The following is a 27,912-nucleotide window of genomic DNA, read 5'->3' as shown; positions in this document are numbered from 1 at the left end:
CTCTCCCTGTAGCTAACTTAGTATCCCAGCTGCGTATCTGATGACTGGTAGGGTCTATGTATTGATGGCTCCGATCTTATTCCTACCATTGAGCTGGCTTCTCAGCACCTGTCTTACCTGCTGGAGGTATTTGGTTGTGGCTGACCTTCTTGCATCTTCATCATGGTTCCCATTGGATTGTGGGATTCACAGGTAATGTAGCTGCCCTGTATGTCTGCTATCCTGTCTTCTGGCAGCTCCATCCCCTCAGTCCAGATCACTTTTCCTCTCTTTGCCATGATTTGACCACAGTTTTCCAATCCAAATAACATCCTGATAACCTCACTGTAGATCCCAGTGTGATGGAGCAGTGAGTGAATGTCTCACTCACTCTTGGCATACAGTTTGATGTCATCCATGTATGTGTATATAAATAGATAGGTAGGTAGATGGATGTCCTCAAACATGCTGGTGTGCCTCATCATTTGATCTAAACTACCCAAGGGCTGTCAAACATCTGAGAAGAGTTGCGGGTGTCAGTGTGTAGCCATTCACATCTTTACACAGGACTCATTTCCTTAATCCAGTGATATGTTTACATGTGTTTTATGGACAGAGACTTATTCTCTGAGTTAGACACAGCTACCACTGTGCAGCCTGGACAAATAGGAACAAATACTACACTATGTATCTGTTTTCTGGGACAAATGTTAGTGTTTGAGAGTTTGTTTGGAGAGGGCCATGTTTAAGCTCTGCTCTCAAGATTTATCGCCTTTACTTCATTTCACTTTAATTCAGTTTATTTTCATAGCGCTAAATCATAAGTCATCACCAAGTACGACATCGTACTCACTCAATGACCAAGGACATCTGTGACAGTGGGAAGGAAAATCTTCCTTTTCTTTTGATTTTCTTTTTACAGGGTGAAACCTCAAACAGTCCAGATTTAATACGGTGACTATCTGCAATAGCCATTCTGTCAAGACAGAACACAATGCACCTACAAGATAAACAAAACATGAAGTAGCATCTCCAGGAAGGTCACAATTAACAACTATATACAGCTCATTGTGCACAATAGAGGGATAGCATGAATGAATACAGAAAAGCGAGATGTCGTCCCAAAGAAACTACACCGGCTGGACTTCTTGTAGGTTTTCAAGACATGTCACCACTCATCCAAGTGACTGCCTCAGAATAAATAAGAAATTCTGGATAGATATGGTGGTGGTGAGTGGGACATGATGCTGTAGCAAAGATCGGTTTAATCATGACGTAGACCAGAGTCGGCCAAGCAGCTTGAAGAATTGAGTGCAGTGAAGTGACATTCCTGCACCGAAGGTGATCTGATTTGGAATTTACACCCAAAATCTAAGGGGTTATTCTGGTCTATGAAGTCTACCTGCTAACAGTTAGAAACAGATGCACCTGACAGCAACATCTCCAAAACGTTTTCCTTGCCATCCTAGAATCCTCCTGGCATCATGAGCATCTTGGATGATGTATGTGCCACCATGCACGCAGTTGGCGAGGGGGCTGACCAGACCATGCTGCAGAAGCTCCGTGTCCAGATCAATACCCATGAACACTTCAACAGCTGGAACCAAGGCTTCATCATTCACCACTACGCAGGGAAGGTCAGTCTGGACTCATTTACCTGCTCATCACCTATTGCCTGACTAGCAACATATCATCTGTGTGGCTCTGGTAGTTTCTCTAGATTAATGGTAAATGGACTGCATTTATATAGCCTTTTCCATCTGCATCAGACGCTCAAAGCGCTTTACAAATAATGCCTCACATTCACCCCGATGTGAGGGTGCTGCCATACAAGGTGCTTACTACACACCGGGAGCAATAAATGTAATAAATCCATTTTATTCTTACAGATGGTTGTGTCTGAAGCACATGGTAACGATTGGACAGAAGCTTTCTGTGGCTAAAGTCTCTGTATTTGGCACCATGTTTGACACATGTTTTTGACTAACAAAGACTCCTATTCTTTTTCAATAGCTAACATGTGGACGCATTTGAATATAATTCTTGAGGTGCTCATGCATACGTTGTTTTTGTTGCTCCCCATTTTGTACACCATGTAATAAACTGTCATAGAACTGATACTCGTATATTAATGCAGGAGGGAGCCGTGCCATTTTTCTGATTTTGCACTACACTCTCCCTTCTTCGTCTTTTACAGGCCTCTTCTTGTATGACACCAGTTTTTAATTTATGCATGCCGTACTTTCTTTTATTATTGCATTCAGTTTGGCTCACTGTCACTCTCTTGCCCTGTGTCGAGGTTGTCTGGTGTCGCTCTCCAGATGCGAGCTGGCCCAGCCTGGCATACATACCACAGGCCTAATGAGACGTGCCATAAAGGCTCAGAGCATTCCCATGACATTCCTCCAATCCCAGGATTAAAAAACAAAAAACACCAGTGCTGGTTTTGTCCACAAGCTAATGTTTGTAAAACATTAATCATTAGTGATTTATTATTAATTTGGATTTGAGTCTGATTTTATTTTCACAAAGGCATCATTTCTATGGATGATCTAAAGAAATAATCTTCATCCTCTGCTAATTATTTGCCCTTTCTCATCCTTTAGGTGTCCTACGACGCTGAGGGGTTCTGTGAGAGGAACCGGGATGTCCTCTTTACTGACCTCATCGAGTTGATGCAGAGCAGTGAAATGTAAGTAACTCCTGCTCTCACTTTATTGCAGTTGACAGGTAATGTGTATAGTCATAATTAAATGCATTTGAAGGAGACCGTCATAGTTTTCAGTGCATCTTGAGAAGTGTGCATGGTTACTTCATGCCATCTGCCCTGACTCCTCATGATTGGCTGCTCTCCAGATATGTGACTTTTGAGTTCTGCCCACTTTGGTTACACACACGGTCTCCTTGCACAGCTGCATTGTGGGGTTTGGTCTCCATGCCGTATGGTTATTTTGTGTTAGGGTGGCCATCTGTGCAAACAGTCTGCATTGTCTGTGTAACCCCCGATGACATCAGCCACTGCTCGCCCCTGGTGTGAAAGCAGGCTTTGATAAAATCCCATTCAGACACGTGCTGTAAAACATATATGCACGCTGCATGTAAATACAAAGCCTGGCACAGTCACACACAAAGGAAGCATGGGAAGGAAGGAAGTAGCCTCCTTGGTGCAGCAGTTCTAAATACAGAAGAAAGGAATAACTCGTATTGTCAGCTGGATCACATTAATAGACTTCTGGTCTATTGTATATGCAACCTGCTGATCCTTTCTTCTCTGTCCAGACGTTTGAAGCTAAACAAACAGTAATGTGGGAAAAAGAGCAAAGCATGGGGGAATGCAACATGAAAAACATTGAAATAACAAAAATAATCACCAAAAGCAGCAACATGTGCATGTTGTAGTGAACCGAAAGCCAAGCAGCAGTATGTGTCAGCTGTAAAACAGACCACAGATTCACCACGTTTGACCTTCACCTCTTCAAAAAGAGGGTGGAGGAACACAGTAACTTGCTTTCTGCAAAGTAACTTGTGTAAGAAGAAAACTAATAAAATAGTTATAACTTAGATGTAGTTCCAAGGGCAACACAAGAGCTGAACATAATTTATATGATTTATAAGAAGGGAGTAGTAAGATGGCTGATCTACAGTCTTTGTACTGTGACATTAATTTTTAATGTTCCTCAGCATAATGCTTCAGAGTGTGTATCATGTTGACTCTCACTCTCATTTTGTTTTAAATATTTATATGGTAGAAGACAAGTTGGACATCACCTCACGTTTTGGCTCTTAGGGTCCTATCTCACTGGGCTGCAACAGCCTGCGAATGGCAGTTGCAAGGGAAATCTACTTGTGTGAAGTGCTTTGAGGCAGCTTTGCTGTGATTTGGCGCTGTATCAATGAAAATAAATTGAAATAGAAATCTCTTGATTTGGCGTGACGTTCTCTGGGTGGCACGCTTCCCTCACTTGACTCGCGGGGCATCACAAGCGTCGCACCTGGATTTTGAGCTGTTCAAAGTTGGCGAGGTGACAAGGCTCCTGTCACTGGTGTCATGAGACCCTCTGAATGTATTCGCTGGGACTCCTAATGTGAGAGATTCATGACAGAACTGTGGGAGGGGTGGGCCTCATGCACGAGCTGCAGGGGAGCACGCCAAAATAGTGTAGATGATAGGAGAGGGGCAGCTGCTTCTGGAAGTGGCCGAGCTACTGCCAGCCTGGCCGCACTTGCAGCGGACCTCAGGACTCATGTTTGAGTTTTCTGGACATATACATTTAATGTTCTTGTATTTTTTTTTTTTTTGAACACTGTTTATTCAAAAGGGCAACTCCATATTCAATTACAACATAAAATTAATACAACAAATCGAACAAAGCGACTGAGCAAATTCTAGGACGGTATTCCATCCCAATGAAAGTAAAAGGGGTATATCCTAAAATATATTTTACTTTATCTACAACTGGTATATACGAGGTCTATTAGAAAAGTATCCGACCTTATTATTTTTTTCAAAAACCATATGGATTTGAATCACGTGTGATTACATCAGACATGCTTGAACCCTCGTGGGCATGCAAGAGTTTTTTCACGCCTGTCGGTTACGTCATTCGCCTGTGGGCAGTCTTTGAGTGAGGAGTCGTCCACCCGCTCGTCGATTTTTTTCATTGTTTAGGAATGGCTCAGAGACTGTTGCTTTGTTTGATAAAAAATTTTTCAAAACTGTAAGGCACAACTGAGTGGACACCATTCAATAAATTCAGCTGGTTTTCGGTAAAAATTTTAACGGCTGATGAGAGATTTTGGTCTGGTAGTGTCGCTTTAAGGACGGTCCACGGCGCCTGACGGCGATCTGCGCTTCGAGGCGGCAGCGTCTCGCCGTTTCAAGTTGAAAACTTCCACATTTCAGGCTCTGTTGACGCAGTAAGTCGTCAGAGAACAGAGAACTTTCAGAAGAAGTCGGCATGAGGAGTTTATTCGGACATTCCATTGTTAACGGTCATTTTGTAATGAAAGAACGTGCGGGCAGAGTCGCATGTCGGGCTGGACCCGACCGCGGGGGGTCGCGGCAGGAAAAACACCTCCGTTGGAAATCTTAACGGGCAAGTTGGAACATGCCCAAGCTGTTAAACAATTTCTCAGTTACTCACTTGTTGAAAGCCATTAAAAGCCGCCTGAATTCTACAAATGGTTTTCAACACGGAGGTGTTTTTCCTGTCGCGGCGCACACAGATTTGCCGAGTCGTCACGGAAACGACTCGGCGAATTTGCGCGTACGTCTTTCATTAAAAAAATGTCCTTAAACAGTGGAATGTCCGCATAAATTCCTCATGCCGGCCTCTTCTGAATCTTCTCTGTTCTCTCACGATGTCCTGGGTGAATTAAGCCTTAAATTAGGATGTTTTCAGCTCGAAACAGGCCGACGACAGCGCCTGGAAGCGCTGCAGGACGTCCCGCTCCGTGGGAAGTCCTTACACCGACAGAAACACCCCATAATCTCTCATCAGCCGTTAAACTTTTCACAGAAAACCAGCTTAATTTCTCGAATAGTGTCCACTCGGATATTCCTCACAGGTCCAGAAAAAATTTTGATAAAGCAACGCGCGCCGTCTCGAGCAGCGTGTGAAACAAAGGAATTCAGCCGAGAGGGCGGGACCACATCTCACTCAAGGCCTGCCCACAGGGAAATGACGTCACCGACACGCGTGAAAAAACTCACGCATGCGCACGAGGGTTCAAGCATGATTGGTGTAATCGCATGTCATTCAAATCCATATAGTTAAAAAAAAAATAAAAGGGTCGGTTTATTATCTAAGAGACCTCGTATATATACTCAACAAAAATATAAACGCAACACTTTTGGTTTTGCTCCCATTTTGTATGAGATGAACTCAAAGATCTAAAACTTTTTCCACATACACAATATCACCATTTCCCTCAAATATTGTTCACAAACCAGTCTAAATCTGTGATAGTGAGCACTTCTCCTTTGCTGAGATAATCCATCCCACCTCACAGGTGTGCCATATCAAGATGCTGATTAGACACCATGATTAGTGCACAGGTGTGCCTTAGACTGCCCACAATAAAAGGCCACTCTGAAAGGTGCAGTTTTATCACACAGCACAATGCCACAGATGTCGCAAGATTTGAGGGAGCGTGCAATTGGCATGCTGACAGCAAGAATGTCAACCAGAGCTGTTGCTCTTGTATTGAATGTTCATGTCTCTACCATAAGCTGTCTCCAAAGGCGTTTCAGAGAATTTGGCAGTAAATCCAACCAGCCTCACAACCGCAGACCACGTGTAACCACACCAGCCCAGGACCTCCACATCCAGCATATTCACCTCCAAGATCGTCTGAGACCAGCCACTCGGACAGCTGCTGAAACAATCGGTTTGCATAACCAAAGAATTTCTGCACAAACTGTCAGAAACCATCTCAGGGAAGCTCATCTGCATGCTCGTCGTCCTCATCGGGGTCTCGACCTGACTCCAGTTCATCGTTGTAACCGACTTGAGTGGGCAAATGCTCACATTCGCTGCTGTTTGGCACATTGGAGAGGTGTTCTCTTCACAGATGATGCAAAGGAGATGTGTTGCACTGCATGAGGCAAATGGTGGTCACACCAGATACTGACTGGTATCCCCCCCCATGAAACAAAACTGCACCTTTCAGAGTGGCCTTTTATTGTGGACAGTCTAAGGCACACCTGTGCACTAATCATGGTGTCTAATCAGCATCTTGGTATGGCACACCTGTGAGGTGGGATGGATTATCTCAGCAAAGGAGAAGTGCTCACTATCACAGATTTAGACTGGTTTGTGAACAATATTTGAGGGAAATGGTGATATTGTGTATGTGGAAAAAGTTTTAGATCTTTGAGTTCATCTCATACAAAATGGGAGCAAAACCAAAAGTGTTGCGTTTATATTTTTGTTGAGGAAAACACATAATTCCAGTGAGGAACCCTGAGCAAGTATAATTATGCCCAACCAAAGTAAATAATGACAGGGGTCCACCTATCCAAAAACAAATCCATATTCAAATGAAGCTTTGCTGTAATTTTTTCCATCAGATATACATTTTTTAATCCCTCACACCATTGAAGGAGAGTGGGAGGTAGTGCTTTTAACCAAGATCTCGTTATCATTTTCTTTGCTACCAATAAACAAATGTGGAGCAATTGAGCTTCCCTTTTTTGTCAAACCACCCCTTGGGGTCACCCCTATAATGTAATATTTTGGATCCAGCGGCAAATTAAAATTTAGGATGGCTCGGATCTCTGCCTGGATCCCTAGCCAATATGGTTTCAAGGCGGGGCAGTCCCAAAAAATATGCAAATAATCCCCAATTTGTTTGCAATCCCTCCAACACAGATTAGTTTTACTATTATCATTATTAAAAGTATTTGATGGTGTCCTAAAAAAAATCTTAACTTAATTTTCCAATTGAACTCCTTCCAAATCGGACTGCTAATAATTTTATGGCCTCTTTCACACGCCTCTTCCCATTCTTCATCCTCAATAATTGTGTTTGCCTCTAACTCCCACTTCCCCTTCACTTCCAGTGAGTTATCAGACAGTTGAGAATGTAAATATTTATACATGTTCGATATTATTTTAACTTTACTTTTTTCTTCAGTCACCTTAATTAATATTTGTTCAATTGGTGTAGGCAGTTGTTTCAAGGCGTCCCATTCTGCACATGACACTAAATAGTCTCGTAATTGTAAATATCGAAAAAAAAAAAAACATCAGAACCTAAACCAAATTTGTCCTGCAACTGTTTAAAAGATTTTAATATCCCTCCATCAAACATCTGATGGATAGTTATCAAACCGCTTTCCGCCCACCCCTTAAATCCAGAGTCTAATTTATTAGGTAAAAAATCAGCAATCTTAGTGATTTTAAGTGCCCGTGACGTTGTTAAAGGTGCATTGATTTTCTTCCTCACCTGTGTCCATACTCGTTGTGTACACACAATCCACTAATTTTTTTTTTTTCAAATCTCTCCATTTCTTTTGTTCTAAAAAAGATACGGTCTCTAATGAAACAATTTGGGAATCATGGTTTTCTAGTTTTATTCAATTTGTTTCCTCATCCTGCAATACCCATTCTACTAACCCACGCATCTGTGCAGCCCAATAATACAATTTCAAATTAGGCAAACCAAGACCCCCATTTTTTTTTTGGACTACATAATAGTTTCAGCTGAACTCGAGGTTTTTTCCTTTGCCAAATGAATAAAGAAATCATTTTGTCTAACCTTTTAAAAGTAGAAGATGGAATCCAAATAGGGAGGGCCTGGAACAAATATAACAACCGAGGAAGGAGATTCATCCTAACTGTTACTATTCTCCCGATTAGGGATAAGGGTAGAATTTCCCAGCGGACCAGGTCAGATTTTATTGACAAAAACAATTTCCCATAGTTTTCTGTATATAATTGTGAGGTTTGTGGTGTAACCATTATGCCTAAATACTTAAATCCTATTAAACAAAGCAACTTTATCCAAATCTAGCAGCCTATCACCCACCAACATCATTGCTTGCGACTTTGTCTCATTGACCTTATAAGCTGATATCATTCCAAAGTCCCCCAGACAATCCATAAGTACCGAGACAGACGTCTGCAGGTTGGTAATATACAGTATCCCATCATCCGCATAGAGCGAAATCTTGTACTCTACTCCACCCACCGATACTCCCTGTATATTGTCATTATCTCGAATCATTTCCGCCAGTGGTTCTATGCTTATAGCAAATAATAAAGGAGAAAGTGGGCACCCCTGTCTAGTTCCTCTTTTCAGTCTGAAAGGTTCAGAACAGTGTCCATTTACTCGTACTTTTGATGTGGGTTCTGTATACAACACTCTAATCCAATCAATAAAATCTGAGTGAAATCCCATTTTCCCCAATGTATTCTCCAAATACAGCCAATCCACCCTATCAAATGCTTTCTCAGCATCTAAGCTGAGAAGCATTGAAGGTTCCTGTTTCTGTTTTGCTATGGACATAATGTTTAGTGTTCTTCTTATATTATTTATTCCCAGGCGACCAGGTATAAACCCTGTTTGATCGGACTTAATTATTCTGTTAATGCACTTTTGAATTCTTTTAGCCAGTATTGTTGTTAGAATTTTTACATCACAGCACAACAAACTAATTGGCCTGTATGAGAAACAGACTGTGGGATCCTTTCCCTCCTTGGGGATTACTGATATTATCGCCTGAGACCAAGATTTTGGTGGGTCTTTTTTAGCTAAGGAGTAATTATATACCCTTTGTAAAAGGGGTGTGACTTCATCTAGAAAGTGTTTATAAAATTCCCCCGGATAGCCATCCATACCTGGTGACTTATTATTTTTCAAATTTCTTACTGTTTCCTCTATTTCCGTTTTTGTTATTGGCTCTCTCATGGCTTTGGCTTCAGCCTCTGTCAATTTCGATAACTTAATGTTTCCCAATAGGTTTTCAATTTTCTCTGCTTTGTTGTCTATTTCAGGTGAGTCATATAGTGCCTCATAATAAACTGAAAATGCCTCGGCTATATCTTTAGGGTGTGATACAACTTTTCCTGAAAAAGGGTTCACTATCCTAGCCACTGTACGGTTTGCCTGCGCTTTGCGTAACTGAAACGCCAGTAGCCTACTGACCCTATTTCCGGACTCATAGTATCTCTGATTAGGAAACCGCAAGGCCCCCTCCGCCTTATATGTCAATAAGTTGTTCAGTGCCTGTCTGTTTAGGGTTAGAGATTTCAAGACATTTTCATTATTTGTCTTTTTATGCTCTTTCGCTAGATCAGCTATACAGTCTTCTAATCTTTTCTGTTCTTTCTCTCTGTCTTTCCTTATTTTAGATGATTATTTTAGGTTCAGTCAGGTTTTAGAATTCATCATAGTACAGAAACAGCATTAGTGAAGGTTACAAATGATCTTCTTATGGCTTCGGACAGTGGACTTATCTCTGTGCTTGTTCTGTTGGACCTCAGTGCTGCTTTTGATACTGTTGACCATAAAATTTTATTACAGAGATTAGAGCATGTCATAGGTATTAAAGGCACTGCGCTGCGGTGGTTTGAATCATATTTGTCTAATAGATTACAGTTTGTTTATGTAAATGGGGAATCTTCTTCACAGACTAAAGTTAATTATGGAGTTCCACAAGGTTCTGTGCTAGGACCAATTTTATTCACTTTATACATGCTTCCCTTAGGCAGTATTATTAGACGGTATTGCTTAAATTTTCATTGTTACGCAGATGATACCCAGCTTTATCTATCCATGAAGCCAGAGGACACACACCAATTAGCTAAACTGCAGGATTGTCTTACAGACATAAAGACATGGATGACCTCTAATTTCCTGCTTTTGTACTTGGCCCCACAAATCTTAGAAGCATGGTGTCTAACCAGATCTTTACTCTGGATGGCATTTCCCTGACCTCTAGTAATACTGTGAGAAATCTTGGAGTCATTTTTGATCAGGATATGTCATTCAAAGCGCATATTAAACAAATATGTAGGACTGCCTTTTTGCATTTATGCAATATCTCTAAAATCAGAAAGTTCTTGTCTCAGAGTGATGCTGAAAAACTAATTCATGCATTTATTTCCTCTAGGCTGGACTATTGTAATTCATTATTATCAGGTTGTCCTAAAAGTTCCCTAAAAAGCCTTCAGTTAATTCAAAATGCTGCAGCTAGAGTACTGACGGGGACTAGCAGGAGAGAGCATATCTCACCCGTGTTGGCCTCTCTTCATTGGCTTCCTGTTAATTCTAGAATAGAATTTAAAATTCTTCTTCTTACTTATAAGGTTTTGAATAATCAGGTCCCATCTTATCTTAGGGACCTCGTAGTACCATATTACCCCATTAGAGCGCTTCGCTCTCAGACTGCAGGCTTACTTGTAGTTCCTAGGGTTTGTAAGAGTAGAATGGGAGGCAGAGCCTTCAGCTTTCAGGCTCCTCTCCTGTGGAACCAGCTCCCAATTCAGATCAGGGAGACAGATACCCTCTCTACTTTTAAGATTAGGCTTAAAACTTTCCTTTTCGCTAAGGCTTATAGTTAGGGCTGGATCAGGTGACCCTGGACTATCCCTTGGTTATGCTGCTTTAGACGTAGACTGTGGGGGGGTTCCCATGATGCACTGTTTCTTTCTCTTTTTGCTCTGTATGCATCACTCCGCATTTAATCATTAGTGATCGATCTCTGCTCCCCTCCACAGCATGTCTTTTTCCTGGTTCTTTCCCTCAGCCCCAACCAGTCTCAGCAGAAGACTGCCCCTCCCTGAGCCTGGTTCTGCTGGAGGTTTCTTCCTGTTAAAAGGGAGTTTTTCCTTCCCACTGTAGCCAAGTGCTTGCTCACAGGGGGTCGTTTTGACCGTTGGGGTTTTTCATAATTATTGTATGGCCTTGCCTTACAATATAAAGCGCCTTGGGGCAACTGTTTGTTGTGATTTGGCGCTATATAAAAAAAAAAGTTGATTGATTGATTGATTGATGAAAGAGCAATCCATTTCCCCCTTAACACCACTTTCGCAGCTTCCCATAAAGTAGAGACTGAAACTTCTCCATTGTCATTATGTTCCATATAGTCCCTCCATTCCTGCTTTATCTTCTGAACTACATCTGGATCGTTCAAGAGTGAGACGTTCAGTCTCCAAGGTTTAATTTTTCTATCGTTCTCTAACGTTATTGACATCACTATTGGAGCATGGTCTGATATTGTTATGGGATCTATGTGACAATCCACAACAGTATAAGCATCCTTTCTCGATACACAAAACAAATCAATTCTGGAGTAGCTGTTATGGACCTTAGAAAAAAAAGTGTAGTCTCTCTCCTTTGGGTGTTTGTACCGCCATACAGCTACTAAGCCTAATTATACCATATCGCGCAAAACTTTTGCTTTACTCAAAAAATATCCCTGCTCGAACGGTTGTTTATCTAACTTCTGATTCAATACACAGTTAAAATCCCCCCCTACTATTAACTATCCCTCCCCATGCTTAGTTAAAATTGTTGAAATTTCTTTAAAGAATCCCGTGTCATCATTCGGCGCATATAAATTTAAAATTGTTGTCCTAATTTCCCCAATTGTCCCCACAACCATAATATAATAACCATTGTTATCTTCATATGTTCTTTCAACGATAAGCCCCAGAGTTTTATGGCACAGAACAGCCACCCCTCTTTTACTACCCTTTTCACAAGCAGAACTAAATACTTGGCCGACCCAGTCCCTCTTGAGTTTCTTGTGTTCCTTGTCATTGAGGTGGGTCTCCTGAAGTAAAGCAATTGAGCAATTTAACGTCTTCAACTGCGACATAATTTTCTTCCTTTTTATAGGATGATTGACCCCATTTATGTTATAACTAACAATGTTTATACTGTCCATAGCTAGTATTTATACCAACAATAAAAAAAAAGGCAAACATTATCTTTTGCAAAGAGCCGCTGGACCTTGATAACAAACAAGAAATCACACCAAAAAAATCTTATATAGACTTCCAAAAATCCAGTAGGTAGCCCATGAGAACTGAACAAATAAACCTTAACCAAAAGGGCTTCCCACTCCCGATGACTCTTGGGCAGAGAGCCATAGCTCTCCGGGTTGGTTGTGCTGAGTGCTGTAGCGGCGATCATCCAGGAAACACGTCGCATTAAAGGCTGCGAGCTTATCAAAATAAACAGAGTTCCGTCCCCTCACCCCTGCAAAGACCCCTGTCCACAAAACAAATCTGTCCCTTGCAATTACCCGATAAATGAGATATTAAATTGTTACAATCAGGCCCTACAAATACCCAATTTTACTTCTGCTGTGGTCACCCTTTTTACTCAGAACCTGTGAGCGTGGAATCTTCATTGCCTCCGCAGATTAGCGATCTTATTTCTGCTGGGATAAGTTGTTGGTTCTTTCTCCGCCCGCTCCAAGTTGTCCACCCGTCCCGAACCAGCTCCCTCTCCAGTACATCCCGCTCCTCCATCACTGCCTTCACGCCCAGCTCTCTCAGAGTTGACTGTGCCTCCAGTAGTGAGGGGAACTGCTTGACGCCCTTGTCCAAAAAGATTCTCAGCTGGGCTGGGTAGGGTGACTGGGCTTTGATATTCTTCTCTTTCAGCTTTTTTATTACCTCTCGAACCTTTTTCCTCTTCCTCTGCACCTCAGCGGAGTAATCTTGATCAAGTAGACCTTGTGACCTTGGAACTCCGCATTTCGTTGCTTCCATGCCTGCTGCAACACTGACTGTTTCACTTTAAAGTTCAGAAAATGAACTATGATTGACCGCGGGGCCGCAGCAGCCTCTTTGGGCTTTGGGCCGAGGGCTCTGTGTGCACTTTCCAGTTTGATCTCCGTACCTTCTTGTAACTCCAGCGAGTTGTACAAAAAATCAGTTACAAACTTCATCATGTCATCTTTCTCAGCCCCTTCTGGTATACCATAGAGCCTTATGTTGTTACGACGGAGTCTGTTTTCCATGTCATCGCATTTAACAGCGAGGTTAGCTTCTCGTTTTAGCAGGTAGCTCAGTGCCTTCTCATGCTGCGTACATCTGTCCTTGACAGCACTCACTCTTTCCTCCGTGTCCCTCAGCCTCTTATCAAGCCCCGCAGTTCGTTGTTTTAAATCATCCATAGCCAGCCTTGAAAGAGAAGTCTTTAAATCACCAAAAGAGTCTTTATTTTCCTGTCGGAGCTTGCGAAGCTCCGATAGCATCTCGGGCTCAGTAGTAGCCTCCCCAGTATTTTTCAATGGCGTAGCCTCGGCTAACGTTAGCTGCTTGGGGCCAGCTTTACCGTCCTCATTTTTTCCTCCTCTCGTGTCTTTTCGCGTTGTTTTTTGAGTCGAACTCATGGCTGAAATTACCTTGTCTTGTGCTCAAATATCTGTTCTTAATTTTTAATCGGCTATTTTAATGGGTCAGTCGGAGCTGAGAAATTAGCTGTCCGTCTCGGCCATGACGTAGGTGGAAGTCCTCAATGTTCTTGTATTTTTTATTTTTTTTTATTGAAGATCACAGTTCTGCAGGAGCAGAGGGCACAGCACTGTCATTTTTAATCCTTTTTTAACTGGAGCGCTCTCTCTCTCCATCTCTCACTCTCTCTCTCTCCCTACCTCCCCCCAAGGATGTGCCCCAAACTTGTTTGATGTGCTCGCTGTGAGGACACAGTCGCACAATCAGTGAAGAAATATGATGACATGCTATCATTAAACAGCACACTCTGTTCAAATCCAGCTCTCCAACAGCGTACATATGTGTCTTTAAAAAATCTTTCTGCTAAATGCTGTGCTGTGGAAATGTGACAACATCTGTCCATCAGAGCCAAAGCGCAGGAGGACAGAGGAGAATGTATCTGTGCCAAGTCAATGTGCAGATCCACCTTGGATCTTCTGTGGAGACCCCAAGTGAAAAAACAAAAGGAACGGTCAAAGGGACTTACTATGTTATTGCCAAATAAATCAAATCAAAGGACATATACCCCTGAAGCGCTCCTGGACATCGCTGCATCACAGAGAAGAGGCTGGTCCAGTGCGTGAACAAGCGCGGCACAAAGATCTTGGATTCAAGGACAAAAGGATCATATAAGCGGGAAATTATATACTGGACATGGAAAAGAGTAAAGTAGATCCAGCAGGGACATCATTCTGCAACTCAGTGAGTGCACTGTCCACACTTTCGTTCCAGTACACCCATCTATGTGGTGTTACTAGGCTTTATTGTTATTATTTATTTATCAGTATTAGTTTTATTTTATTTTGTCATTACTGGGTACAGTCGGGGAACTTTCCACAGTCTGTTCACATGGATAATAGCAGGATAATAAGAGCTGAACACTTTGTGTGCAAATGTGTCATTATTTCAGCCGCGAGTGGCCACTTCTGTGAGACACCATTGTTGCTCGTTTATGTGTTTGGCCACTAATTCGCATCTCTAACAGTCACGCCCAGTGAGATAGTACCCTTAGTAAAAAACAATGGCTTTCACTGTAATGGTGGTGAACTCCACTCCATGAAAACCAAAAGGTGCAGACTTCTGAACAAAATCAAGATTCTTGAAAGCATGTTTTGATGAAGGGGATATAGAACTGCATTCTGTCTGTGAGTATGTCAGTAATGTAGAGCCTTGCCCTTGCAGCACCTTAAGACCCATTTCTTCAAGCCTTGGCTTTTGATATCTTGGACTTGGGTGCCTGGTCCATGGTTGTCTTTGCCTTGGGTGCCTTGGCCTTGGATGCTTTGACCTTAAATACAATGGCCTTGTATGCCTTTGTCTTGGGTGCTTTGGCCTTAGGTACCTGGGCCTTGGATGCTTTGGCCTCAGATGCCCTGGCCTTGATCTTTTGGATTCAAAGCCTTTTTCATCCCAAGAAAATTCAAGACATTTTCAGTCACTGAAATTGCTGTAGAGGTATTTATTTATATAGTAAACTAAGTGCAACTTTGTGACTTCTGTGTGTGTGGTGATGTGTGGTGATGTGTGTTGATGTGCGATATCTGCATCTCTGTCAGTCACACTAACTGTTCTCCCCAAACAGCACGTTCATCAGAGCTCGCTTTCCTGAAAACCTCAATGCTGACAAGAAGGGTCGACCAACAACTGCAGGCAGCAAAATAAAGGTGGATTTTTATTTGTTCGTTAGGATATTATATAGTCAGTGCCAAAGTTTTTGTCCTTAAGCAACATAGGAGCCTAATCAGGTACCACTGTAAAGCCACCTGTGGGCCTTTAGTATTGTATCATATTGTAGAACATCATCACTCAAAACATCTTATAACTTTGTCTCCTCTTGATGGGGCTTTCAATCATTATTTATTCTCTTGTTCCTCTGCTTCACAGAGACAAGCCAATGACTTGGTGAGCACACTGATGAAGTGCACTCCACACTACATTCGCTGTATCAAACCTAACGAAACCAAGAAACCCAGAGACTGGGAAGAGAGCCGGTGAGTGAAGTGATGTCATTACATGTGCACATTCAAAGCTCTGACATGCAGCGAGACTGTTCCCAGCAGTCGCTATTGCTTTGTCCAACAAGAAACCTCTGTTCCACCATGAAAAATACTATCTTCCGCTATGAAATATTGTACCTTCTCCAGCTCTGCTTGTTTGGATTTGTTCTTTTTATTTGATAACCATATAATGGAAGCCGTGTCTCACCCATACACATTTGGTCACAGTGCTGTTGTATTGTTCGGCGCCTATGACCTTCCTGTTGTGAATTGTCGCAGGAGATGCTCATTAAAGTGCACCGGAACCCATGTTTGGACAGGAAGCCTGACTGTACTGAGCAGTGCTTTAAGCCTTTGTTTGAGCAAAAGTTAGCATGATTCAACTATTTTGCATACAATAACCTTAATTATCGCTTCCTCTACTGCAGTGGAAGCCATGTGTGGGTGTGTGTGTGTGTGTGTGTGTGGTTAATGACAATGATGACAGACACTGAGAGGCAAATACAAGACAATTGAGGTTATTACCCAAAGCCCAAATATGGCCATCAGGTATTGCGAGGACTTAGCGTCCATCCATCCGTCTGTCTGTGCTCACCATAAGTCCAGTCCTATTTTTGCCAGGGTCTTCAAATTCACAGGGACCATTCATGGTACACAGACCTTGGACAAGTTCAAAGATGGCTAACCTTGACCTATTCTAAGGGGTCAAAAGGTCACATTCTTTCCACACACTCCCATTGATTTCATTGATTGAAAATTAGCAATTTTAGCTAACCAGTAAACAATGGACGTTATGCCACAAAGCACCATGTGAGTTTGGGGTTTTGGGGGTTTAAATGTTGTTATTGTGGTTCATGTTAGGTTAACAGTGTTAATTGTGATTTATTGTATTTTTGTAGTTCAATTGGTTTAGTCAGTGTAGTTAAGTGTTGTGTTGTCATTACCATGAGTATTGCTTTTGATGTCTTCCACCACCATCTCTGTTTGTGTGTGTGTAAAAATTAAAAGCATTGGCTTGCAGTAGCCACCGTCTCTGTTTGTGCATGTATAAAAATGAAAAGCACCTGTTTGCAGCAGAATGCAGAAAAACAAAAAGCTCTGTGTGTGACTGGGGAGAGCTGACATTTGCCGTTTGGTATGCTTATGTATTTTGGGTCAAGGATGAACGGTACCAAAACAGAACTTTGATAGAACTAATATTTTGGAGAAACTATGGATATTGTCTTAACACTGCTAATTACATTCTGGACTAACACACCATTCCATCAGGGGATGGTAAATCATCTTTATATTAAAAGCGTGAGTGAGTAGTGCGTGCGCGCATGATTTTATTTAGTAAGTAGTAATTGTAAATACATTAAAAAATAAATGGATGACACAAGAAAGTAAAAACACTTATTTCCATTGTGGTCCATTTAAAAATCAAATGACAAAATAGAAGTAAAAATAAAATATAATAATAATAATAATAATAATAATAATAATACCAGTAATAATAAATAATGATAATAATAGTGTGTATATGATAACAACATCAAGACAGGAAATAAAAGGGTTGAGTTCTTCTTCTAAAAATTGTTTAGGTCTAAGGTTCTAAAAATATTCTGGACTCACATGTATTCCAACTCATTATACAAGCTTTACTTAATTTATTAACACCCTTGAAAAATGTCAGCTCCCTATTTTATAAACACTACCCAATCTAGAGCCTGTGGATCCCCATGGGAAATGCGCTACTTTTATTTACAGCTACTGTCAAATTAAAGATGTTATGTTGTTGTAATTTATTTTTTATTTTTTTTGTCTTCAGAGTGAAGCACCAAGTGGAGTATCTGGGCCTGAAGGAGAACATCAGAGTGCGGCGTGCTGGCTACGCCTACCGCAGAGTCTTCAGGAAGTTCCTCAACAGGTAATGGACTTCAGAATTGAGGTGCACAGTGATCATACTCATTACCTTTGTTGAGAAAATTGTGTGCTTCTTATCAGGGTTACTCAAAACATTAAAACCTTGTTTTTTTAAGTCAAATTAATGATGACTGAAGAAGGAGCCCTTTCAATTTATTAACCATATCTAAAACTCTTGCACAGTGATGTACCCCATATGAAAAGTAGGTGGTTTAGTTAGTCCGAAAGACTGTGGGATCTGTAAAGCACTGATTGTTAAAGCAGTTAACAAACTTTAGTCATAAAACTACTTTTTGGAAAACCCCTACCCTTTGTTCTCTCTTTCCTCAAAAAATTGCTTTACTTTTTTCTTGTCTGTTGGAAATATTGGAACACAACTTGTGTTTTACTGAAAACACAAGGTGCGGGATCTCTGGAGATGAGAACTGAGTTTCTCACGAAGACGGAAGTGTAGGGGTTGATATACTGCAGGTGACGATGAGTGACAGCTGTGATGATCATCTCCGCAGCATGCCACCTGGAAAACAGACAGAAAAAGAGGCAGGACCCAGCAGGAACCAAGGCAACACACATTTCCCTCGTTAAACAAGAAATTTAAAAGAAAAATAAAACAAAAAGCGAACAAAGAAATTATGAGCAACTAAGAAGATGATTCTCCGAGTGAATTTTATTACAATGATGATTTTGAACTGGAGGAATTAACAGCAAACGAGCTTAAGTGGACACGCAAAATGTTGATGCAGCTATAAAAACAGACATATAATAACGAATTAACATTGCTTGCTCGGTCTGTACGGGAATATCAGACCTCTGTTTTTCGCACGGACATGTACATGAGGTACATGAACTTATGTACATGAGATTTCTTAGGTTTTTATTTTTAATCAATTTGCAAAAATTCATAAAACTTTTTTTTTTCATGTAGTCATTATGGGGTGTTGTGAGTAAAATTTTGAGCGGAAAAAAATAATTTATTTCATTTGGAATAAGGCTGTAACATAACAAAATGTGTAAAAAGTGAAGCACTGTGATTATTTTCTGGTTGCACTGTATATTTAATTTGGATTGACATTTGCTGAAATAGCACCACCAAATTTTTGATGTTGCTGTTTTGTTTTTCAGTTATTGTGATATCAACATCCCGTGATCAGCCATAGCATCGTGACCACCGGCAGGCAAAGTGAATGGCATTGATTACCTCGTTACAGTGGCACCTGTCAGTGGGTGGGATATAATAGGCAGCATATTAACATTTGGTGCTCAAAGTTGATGCGTTGGAAACAAGAAAAATGGCTACACATGAAGAATTGAATAACTTTTACAAGAAACAGCTTGTAATGACTAAACGACTGAGTCAGAGCATCTCCAAAACTAGCTCTTGTGGAATGTTCCATATCTGCAGTGATCAGTACCTACCAAAAGTGCTCCAAGCCAGGTAGACTGGTGAACTAGTGACAGGGACATGTGGGATGTGCTGGACAAACAAATCCGATACATGGAGAACCCACCTCGCAGCTTATAGGATTTGAAGGATCTGCTGCTAACATCTTGGTGCCAGATACCACAGTATACCTTCACAGGTCTAATAAAAATCCACACCTTGACAGGCCAGGTATGTTTTTTGGTGACGACAGAGTACTTACACAATATTAGGCAGGTGGTCACAATGTTATGGCTGATCACTGTATACTGTATGATGACTATCTATTTACTTTATTCTACTGTAATAATACTGAAACAAGACTTGTGTTAAACTTTATGTTCATCAGATATGCCATCCTGACCAAAGAGTCCTGGCCAACATGGCGAGGAGACGAGAAACAAGGTGTTCTTCATTTGTTACGTTCTGTCAACATGGACCAGGATCAGTACCAGCTTGGACGCACCAAGATTTTCATTAAAGCCCCAGAATCGGTATGTTTATACCATCACAATTTATGTCGAGTTTTGGGTTTAACATCTCCAAGAAATATATTACTCATTTTCTGGTGGACACGTGCACAGATGGCATGCAACAGACTAAACTGACTGTTTTCACACAAAGTACCATAAAAGGGCACTCTGAAGTCACAACTGAATCCTGTATGGGCGGAGCTGTTGTACCGCGTCAGCACTGAGTCAACAAAACTCTGCAGCTCAAAGTACAGGCTGTGGTTTCAGGGTCACAGAGCATCGTAAAGGCTGGCTTTTTTTCCACCCGGACTGGGGCTTTTTTCATGGTTTCTATGAAAGCAGCACTTGTAAGAGACCTGTGAGCTCACTTATTAATTTGTACACATGTTGCACAACCAGGCTTACACACACACACACACACACACACACAGTTGTATGTTTCAATGCTCACACACACACACACACACACACAGATGTCCCAGTCTTAATTCAGTCCTGACAACTGATGCTAAATGGCTTTATTTATTCATTTGGCTGCTGAGATGGACCATCCCCCACACGGCTACACTGAAAATTCAAGTCACTGAAATGTGCTTATTAAATGCAAATATCACGCAGGGCAGTGCGCTGACATGACCTGCCAGTCTTCTCAAAACAAGCCCTTTTAGTCCCATACAACACCAAGTAATTAGTGGTATGACTGAAGTGGTTTTCTCACTATGTAATAAGAAACGTTTGACGCCAAGCCAGATGTTAGAGAAGAGTTTCTTTGGCAAACTGTTGATGGAGCAGTGAGTAGCTTCACTGTCTCTAAGGTCTTCTAAATGATATGCAAAGGCAGAAACACAACTATAGAGACTTTTCAGTGATCATCATTCACATCAAAATGAATTCAGTATCAGCATTTCAACATGTTCTGTTTCCATATGGCCTTTTATTGCTGTCAAATGATATTTGTTACTAAATATAACTTTCATTATATATGTACAAAAGTGTTGACAAATGACAAAACAAGGCATCAAGGCAATTGCAGGTGGCTAGTGTCACTGCCACCAGCTAATTTTTTCAACTTCACTTGACATCATCACATGCTGTCATTGACATCAGAGAGCTGATATTTTTGTTAGCCCCAGGAGAGCAAAAATCTTTACATAAAACGGCATTTCAATATTTTATATAGTTCCTGAAATATGTTTGACGGTTTTTAGATTATGACCTCTGGTTTGACCTTTCCCTTAGTCCTGTGACCTTAACAGAACCTGTGTCATTTGAGGCTGGTTCACAGAGTTTTATTGAAAGTGCTCTTTGCATTTTGAAGATATCATGGACAACCAGTGATAACCTGTGTTTTGGCCTTGACCTTAGACTGAAACGACATGTGTTGCATGAGGACCTTCTACTCCCCTTAGCCACAAAGTTTGATTGAAATTGTTATTTGCGTTTTGAAGTGAATGTCTTTTGTACAGTATAACCCCTTTCATACACTGCAGTGTCACTGACTCTCTGATGGTATGGTCAGTGTGCGTTACTTCTCTGAACTTTGAGACAAACAAAATTATCACTAACTGGGTCACTGGTGCTGCTTGTGTACAAATCTAGCAACCTTTTGATTTTTAACCATTGTTCCTATGCCTGGCGTCGTCTGATTTGTGTAGCAGTGGTCAGGATGTTTAGTCTGGAGTGGGGAGGGAAAAGTGTTATTACGTGTCAGAAGGTCTGTGAGCAAATGAGACTGCTGAAAATTCTGTCTTCAGTTTGCACAGATTCTGGACTGTAGTGATTTTAATAGCTATGGTGTAACACCATCATCTGGTGGATGAATAAAGTACAAGGACGTACCTGTATGCAAACATGCAGTGTGTCTGCCCCATCATGCAATTAAAGAAAAGGCTTTCAAAATTTACTGGTTACAGTCTTTTATCTGGATCCACCCCAAACATTAATGGTCATCTACAGTCAGGCCCATAAGTTATTAATGGTCATCTACATTCAGACCCATAAGTTATCGGCCAGTCACACAAATTTTTGTGTAGATTTTCAGCTTTAAATTTGTGTTTAGTTTAGACCATGTTGTTGACAGTTGTATTTACTTTGGGATTAGGACATAATGTTATTTTCGAGTTAATCTTCAGTATTGTGCAAAAGAGTGTTTCTGTATCAATGTAGTACTTGATGTTTTTCTCTTATGTTAGTAAAAGATCACATTTGAAATTTTCAAATGTTAAATTTCAAACCAGAGAAAGGAATGTGACAGAAGTTTATCAATTTTAAAGTAAGAAAGTAGCATATGAAAGAAAGTATCAGACATTTTTCAAATTAATATAAACCTAATTATTTTGTAATTTTATTATTCTAACAATTCATGCTTCCACAAAGACAAAAAACATGGGTTAATGATGAAAGAATAGTAATGAATTGATCAATTCAATTTTAAAGGCAAAACCTTTTGTTTTGTTTATTCTTTGATGCTTAGCAGTCTTTATTCCCAAGAATATTTGATATTTAGAAGATTTTCATGAGTTATACCAGATGGGTTTTGTGCCTAAGACCTTTGCACAATACCTCAAGAAGAAGCTTAAAACTATATAAAAAAATGTAACCACCAAGAGTTTGAATGCTTTTTTTTTTCATACAGACTATATGCACCTTATTTTGACATTTACAGAAATTATGAAGACTGTCTTATTGAGTTTCACTAGGCGCTAGTACCCATCAGCATAAAGGCAGTAAGGCTGCAGTAATCTTACCTTTGACACCAATGTCATTGACCTTCACTGCATTGATTGACCTCTGACTGATCTTGCCTGGGAATTCTGGAGTCCACGTAAATGTGTGCCACATTTGGTCCAAAACATGTTGAAAATCAAATTTCTTGACCTTAACATTTCACAAAATTGATTAAATGTAGTTTCAGGGTCAACTTTGACTGACAGACCACATTTGGTAGAAATCAGCAAAAGGTCCTGGGAGGAGTAGGCCAACAAGCAGGCAGACATGCCCTTAGCCACAAAGCTGACCTTTGCAGGAACTACAGTGCCAAAAGTATCAGAACACTTGGTATTTCACACATTTATATTTTTTTTATATATTTTTTTTCCATTTCATATACAAAAATATAAAAAATACAAAAATTTCTAAAATGTTCTTCTTAAACACACTGAAAGCAGATCTCTACAAGTTGAAATAAATTAATTAAAAATATAAAAGCCAAAATGATGGGTTTTATAAGTAATGGAACCCTTTAGTATAATACCTGTGAATAATAAGTATTATTGTCAGTTTTCTGTCAGGGGATGGATACATGAACATTTCCAAGTCACTGAATATGTCTTGGACTTTACAATCAATTATGAAGAAATACAAACAGTATGGCACTCTATGGTAAATGTGTGTGGAGTAGACAGTTCTCAAAAACTGAGTGAGTCTACAAGAAGGAGAAGAGTGAGGAAAGCCACCAAGACACCCAGACAACCCAGAAGATGTTATAGGCTTCGCTGGCTGTAATTGGAGAAAGTATGCACAGTGCAAGCTTTGCATTTTGTATCACCAGTTATCCAGCTTCATGATAGTGGTATAGAGGAGGATTTTCTTAAAAAGAAGACCTGAAAGTTTAACTACAATTTGCCAGAAGGTACATATGAGATGCAAGCCTAGATTTGATGTTTTGGTGAAAGAAAATTCCTCTGTACCACACAAAATCTGTTATGTGTAAAATGGACAAAATCTGTTAATGTATGTATCAATTAGGCTTACATATGTCCTTGATTAAAAGCCTGACGGTGAATCGGGACCTGCCTCATTTAATGACAGGTCAAAACTTGGACTGAAAAAATAAATGCCTGCCTTAAATAAGCACCGGACATTAGGTGCATATAAAAAGATTACATTTGGTTAAGTCACTTTTTTCTAAGTCAGTTGCGGAGTAGTACTGTAAAATCCTAAAGCCTGATTTATGCTTCTCCATCTCCGTAACTCTGTGGCCATGCAATGACGTACCCTTTTACAGTTCTCTGTTGTGTCTTTATGCAATTTGCTGCATGAACAGTGGCTTTTTCTGGATTAATTTGTCCCACGTCTTTATACAACTGTCAACCTTCAAATCAACGGTATGGTACATACAATTTCCTCCATGAATTGCAGGTCATTTAAGTGTCTTTTTCTGACTTTACGTTGTAAAGTTGGTCATATTTGTAGACTTTTCTGCCAAATGTATTTGAGTGATTGAAATGTGATTGGCGGGTGCACTGCAAAAACTATTCAAATATGACAGGAGAGGAGGTAGTGAAAATGTAAAAGTGACAAATCACAGCCTTTTGCGGTCTGCGTCATTTAGCAGGTATGCGTCAGGCTCCAGAGAGCCACGCAGAGGGCTCTGATCTAAAGCTCTTTGGGTCATCACACCCAGGGATATGTGTGAAACATAACACCATATTACAGTGCACACTCACAGAAATATTTGCCCTAACTTTTAAGATTTATGTAATTTTATTACATGACTGATTCCCATTTACTTTTTTTAGATAATTTAGATAATTTTTTGAATTGCATAACTACGTATAGGTAACATAATTATTATGCAATTCAGATAATATACTTTATGTATTTTAAATAAATACTGTCATTATTATGTAATTATATTTTATTAATACTAAATACATAAAGATGAGGATTATGCATTTCAAATAAATAGGATTAATTCAATTCAATTCAATTCAATTTGTTTTTTATATAGCGCCAAATCACAACAAACAGTTGCCCCAAGGCGCTTTATATTGTAAGGCAAGGCCATACAATAATTATGTAAAACCCCAACGGTCAAAACGACCCCCTGTGAGCAAGCACTTGGCTACAGTGGGAAGGAAAAACTCCCTTTTAACAGGAAGAAACCTCCAGCAGAACCAGGCTCAGGGAGGGGCAGTCTTCTGCTGGGACTGGTTGGGGCTGAGGGAGAGAACCAGGAAAAAGACATGCTGTGGAGGGGAGCAGAGATCGATCACTAATGATTAAATGCAGAGTGGTGCATACAGAGCAAAAAGAGAAAGAAACAGTGCATCATGGGAACCCCCCAGCAGTCTACGTCTATAGCAGCATAACTAAGGGATGGTTCAGGATTAATGAATATGCATCATGGTTTATTTGGTAGGTTTGTATTAAAAGATCTAAAAAAAGTAAATGGGAATTTGTCATGTAATAAAATTACATAAATCTTAAAAGTTAGGGCAAATATTTCTGTGAGTGCAGGCAACAAGCAGCATTTTGTTAATAATCACTAGCCTTGAATTACGCCCTGCCTCGTTTAGGCGCCAGGTCTGAGCACGGTCTGGAAAAAAAAAAAAACGGCTGGGCTTTTAATTAAGGAAATACGGTACCCACTTTCCTCAAATCGGCGAGTGTCGGTGCTAAACTTAATTTCGTACCTCTGTTACTGGGCACGTCCAGATTGCTCTCTGTCCAGCACGTGCAAGGGCGGGATGATTTGTCTGATGTGAGTGAAAATCTGTTATATAAAATCTGGTATATACGGTGTTTATTTAGTCGAGTTTTACTGTTGTATTAATGACAGTATTTTAAAGTACTCAGATGGCACTTTCCATGTGCGCTTGTGTACTTGTCTGTGGCATGTTATCCGGTTGTTAAGCGCAGACTTAACGCATCACGTGATAAATCTGTTTCCGGGTCCAAAGACCTCCAAGTTTACAATTAAAGTTACGTCTGTTTGATCCTTTTAAGGATCTACAGTTTAAGTTTAGTTTGTGTTTACATTGTGCGCAAACCTCCGTCCCTCCCTTCTCCGCCTCCACCTCCGTTAACCACATTCGTCTGGTTCTATGGTCAGAAAACTTAATAAAACTTTTTTTCTTTTACTTTACATATTTTATTATGCATAGGTAAAATATACATGTCTGTTTGTTAATAAAAAATTATTTATTAAAATAAACAGGACATTAAAGTGCAAACTTCACTTTCTCCCCGAACAACATGAACAGGAAGCGATCGCAGCTCACAGCAACTCCCATTGAAAATAACGGAGAAACAACCTGAGCGTCTGACATTTTTACATAAAACAAATGCAGTAACAATGCTTAAAAACCCAGTTAATATATCCAGGAGAGTTTTAGGCACAATATACAAAGAGTTTTATGTTAATGCTGTTGTCCGTGTGCAACGGTTTAAGTACAGCCTGATCAGATCGTCTCAGTGCAGTTCTCAATGTTAATGACAGCGCGCCTTTTTTGTTTGGAGCCGGAAGTTGAAAATCATATGATGCGTTACGTCACACTTAACAACCGGATGTTGCCAGTATAGTATTTAGGTGTGTCTCATATTGAGATGTGTGTGTCTCTAAAGTCATGTCACTTGTGTTTGTGCAGCTCTTTCTGCTGGAAGAAACAAGGGAGCGCAAGTTTGATGGCTATGCCAGGACCATCCAGAAGGCCTGGAGGAAATATCTGGCCCGCAAGAAGTATGTTCAGATGAGAGAAGAAGGTGAGTGAGCATCTCCTGTGTCTCCTCTGTCTGTCTCTGTGTCTGTTTTACCCATGCTCTCTCTCTGTTTGGGTTCATTCAGCCTCTGACCTGTTGTTAAACCGTAAAGAGAGGCGGCGGCACAGCCTCAACAGGAACTTTGTTGGAGACTACCTGGGGATGGACGACAGGCCGGAGCTGCGGCAGTTCCTGGCAAAGAGAGAAAAGATCGACTTTGCAGACACAGTCACAAAATATGATCGCCACTTCAAGGTTGGTTTGTCTGAGTTTGTGGCTTGTTTTTGTTGCTTGAAAAAACAAGCGAATGAATTTGTTGAGTGTGTTTTTTGCTGTTTAGGGAATTAAGAGAGACTTAATCCTGACGCCAAAGTCTGTGTACTTGATTGGGAGAGAAAAAGTGAAACAGGGACCAGAGAAAGGACAGGTGATGGAGGTGCTGAAGAGACGGATTGAGGTGGAAAAGATCTTAGCAGTGTCTCTGAGGTACAAACTACTCACTATACACCACACCGTTCCTTCTTACTATTCAACATGGACAAAAGAAACAGTTCTTCTGCCTTGGTTTGCAGAACTGCTCTTTCTTAATTCATAGTTTTACCACTTGATGCAGACTGATGTTGGAAAATGTTATATTTTAAAACTGGTTTTTGTGGTACTTTGTCATCATTCACAAAGAAACTTTCAATCCTGATTATTGTTTCAAGCCAACTAAACGCACTAAACGCACTTGTTGTTCTGGTGTCTTTGCGGTAAAAGGTTAAGTTGTCTGTTAAATGACCTACACTTTTGTGGTATGCGTGTCTCATTTTCGCCTCTCCTATTAAAATTGTTCCCTTAAAGGAAATGCCAGCTGACAGGTTGTTTGACGTTAAACCCAAAGCAGGTAGATCCGTGGGATAAGAGTTGGGCTGTCAATATGAAGACCTCAGTTCGTTTCCCGGTTATGCTGCCTATAAGTGTCCTCGGACAAGACGCTTCACATGCATTGTCTCAGTCGACACAGCTGTAAATGGGTATCTTGTGAAGTAACCTGTGATAGGCTGGGGTACCTGTCCAATTGTAATCCACTTTACAGCATAAGTGCCAGCATAAACAAACTCATGAATAATCAGGGGACTGTAGTAGAGGATTCTCAGTTCAAATCCCCATCAGACTGGAAAATGGTGATGTGTGTGTCAGCAGTCATTCTAAAGCACTTTGAGCTTCTGATTCAAATGGAAAAGTATTATATAAATGCAGACCATTTACTATTTTAGAATGTGCCACGCATCATTTACCATAGAAGTGGTGAAATAAAAAAAATTTGATGTGGAGCAGTAAAGAGACCTCTCCTACATTTTCCAACTAAAATTTGATATTTATATAGAGACAGTAAATATTAAGGTTTTAAAATTCCAAAATATTAGGTTAATTTATGCTGAACTGACTTAAAAAAAACCCTGTTCAGCATCCATTCTTCCCATTCGTCGTCTTGTCCTTAACCCGGTTCTTTCTGGGAAAATTAAGTGTAGTCAAATAGAATTGTCAGCACAATGTGTGCTTTTCTCGAATATCAAATACAGTGTATCCAAAAAGTATTCACAGCGCTTCACTCTTTCCACGTTATGTTACAGCTTAATTCCAAAATGGAGTAAATTCATTTTTTCCCTCAAAATTTTACATACAACACCCCATAATGACTACATAAAAAGTTTTGA

At 40.4% G+C, this 27,912-nt stretch overlaps 1 protein-coding gene across 3 annotated transcripts in view; it reads left to right on the top strand.

The window, feature by feature from the left end:
* Positions 1–27,912, top strand: part of myo1ea (myosin IEa) — a 161,161-nt gene that overhangs the window by 100,778 nt on the left and 32,471 nt on the right. For all 3 annotated transcript variants that reach the window (XM_034190192.1, XM_034190198.1, XM_034190184.1), the window contains exons 14-22: positions 1,449–1,616; positions 2,586–2,671; positions 15,517–15,598; positions 15,819–15,925; positions 17,742–17,840; positions 19,606–19,750; positions 26,101–26,215; positions 26,298–26,467; positions 26,553–26,698. In XM_034190192.1, coding sequence (XP_034046083.1) covers positions 1,449–1,616; positions 2,586–2,671; positions 15,517–15,598; positions 15,819–15,925; positions 17,742–17,840; positions 19,606–19,750; positions 26,101–26,215; positions 26,298–26,467; positions 26,553–26,698 — 1,118 coding nt within the window. The remainder of the gene's footprint in view (positions 1–1,448; positions 1,617–2,585; positions 2,672–15,516; positions 15,599–15,818; positions 15,926–17,741; positions 17,841–19,605; positions 19,751–26,100; positions 26,216–26,297; positions 26,468–26,552; positions 26,699–27,912) is intronic.

This window comes from Thalassophryne amazonica, chromosome 2, assembly GCF_902500255.1.
Source record: "Thalassophryne amazonica chromosome 2, fThaAma1.1, whole genome shotgun sequence".
In the NCBI taxonomy this organism is placed as follows: Eukaryota; Metazoa; Chordata; class Actinopteri; order Batrachoidiformes; family Batrachoididae; genus Thalassophryne; species Thalassophryne amazonica.
This window is presented reverse-complemented; position numbering and strand designations above follow the sequence as displayed.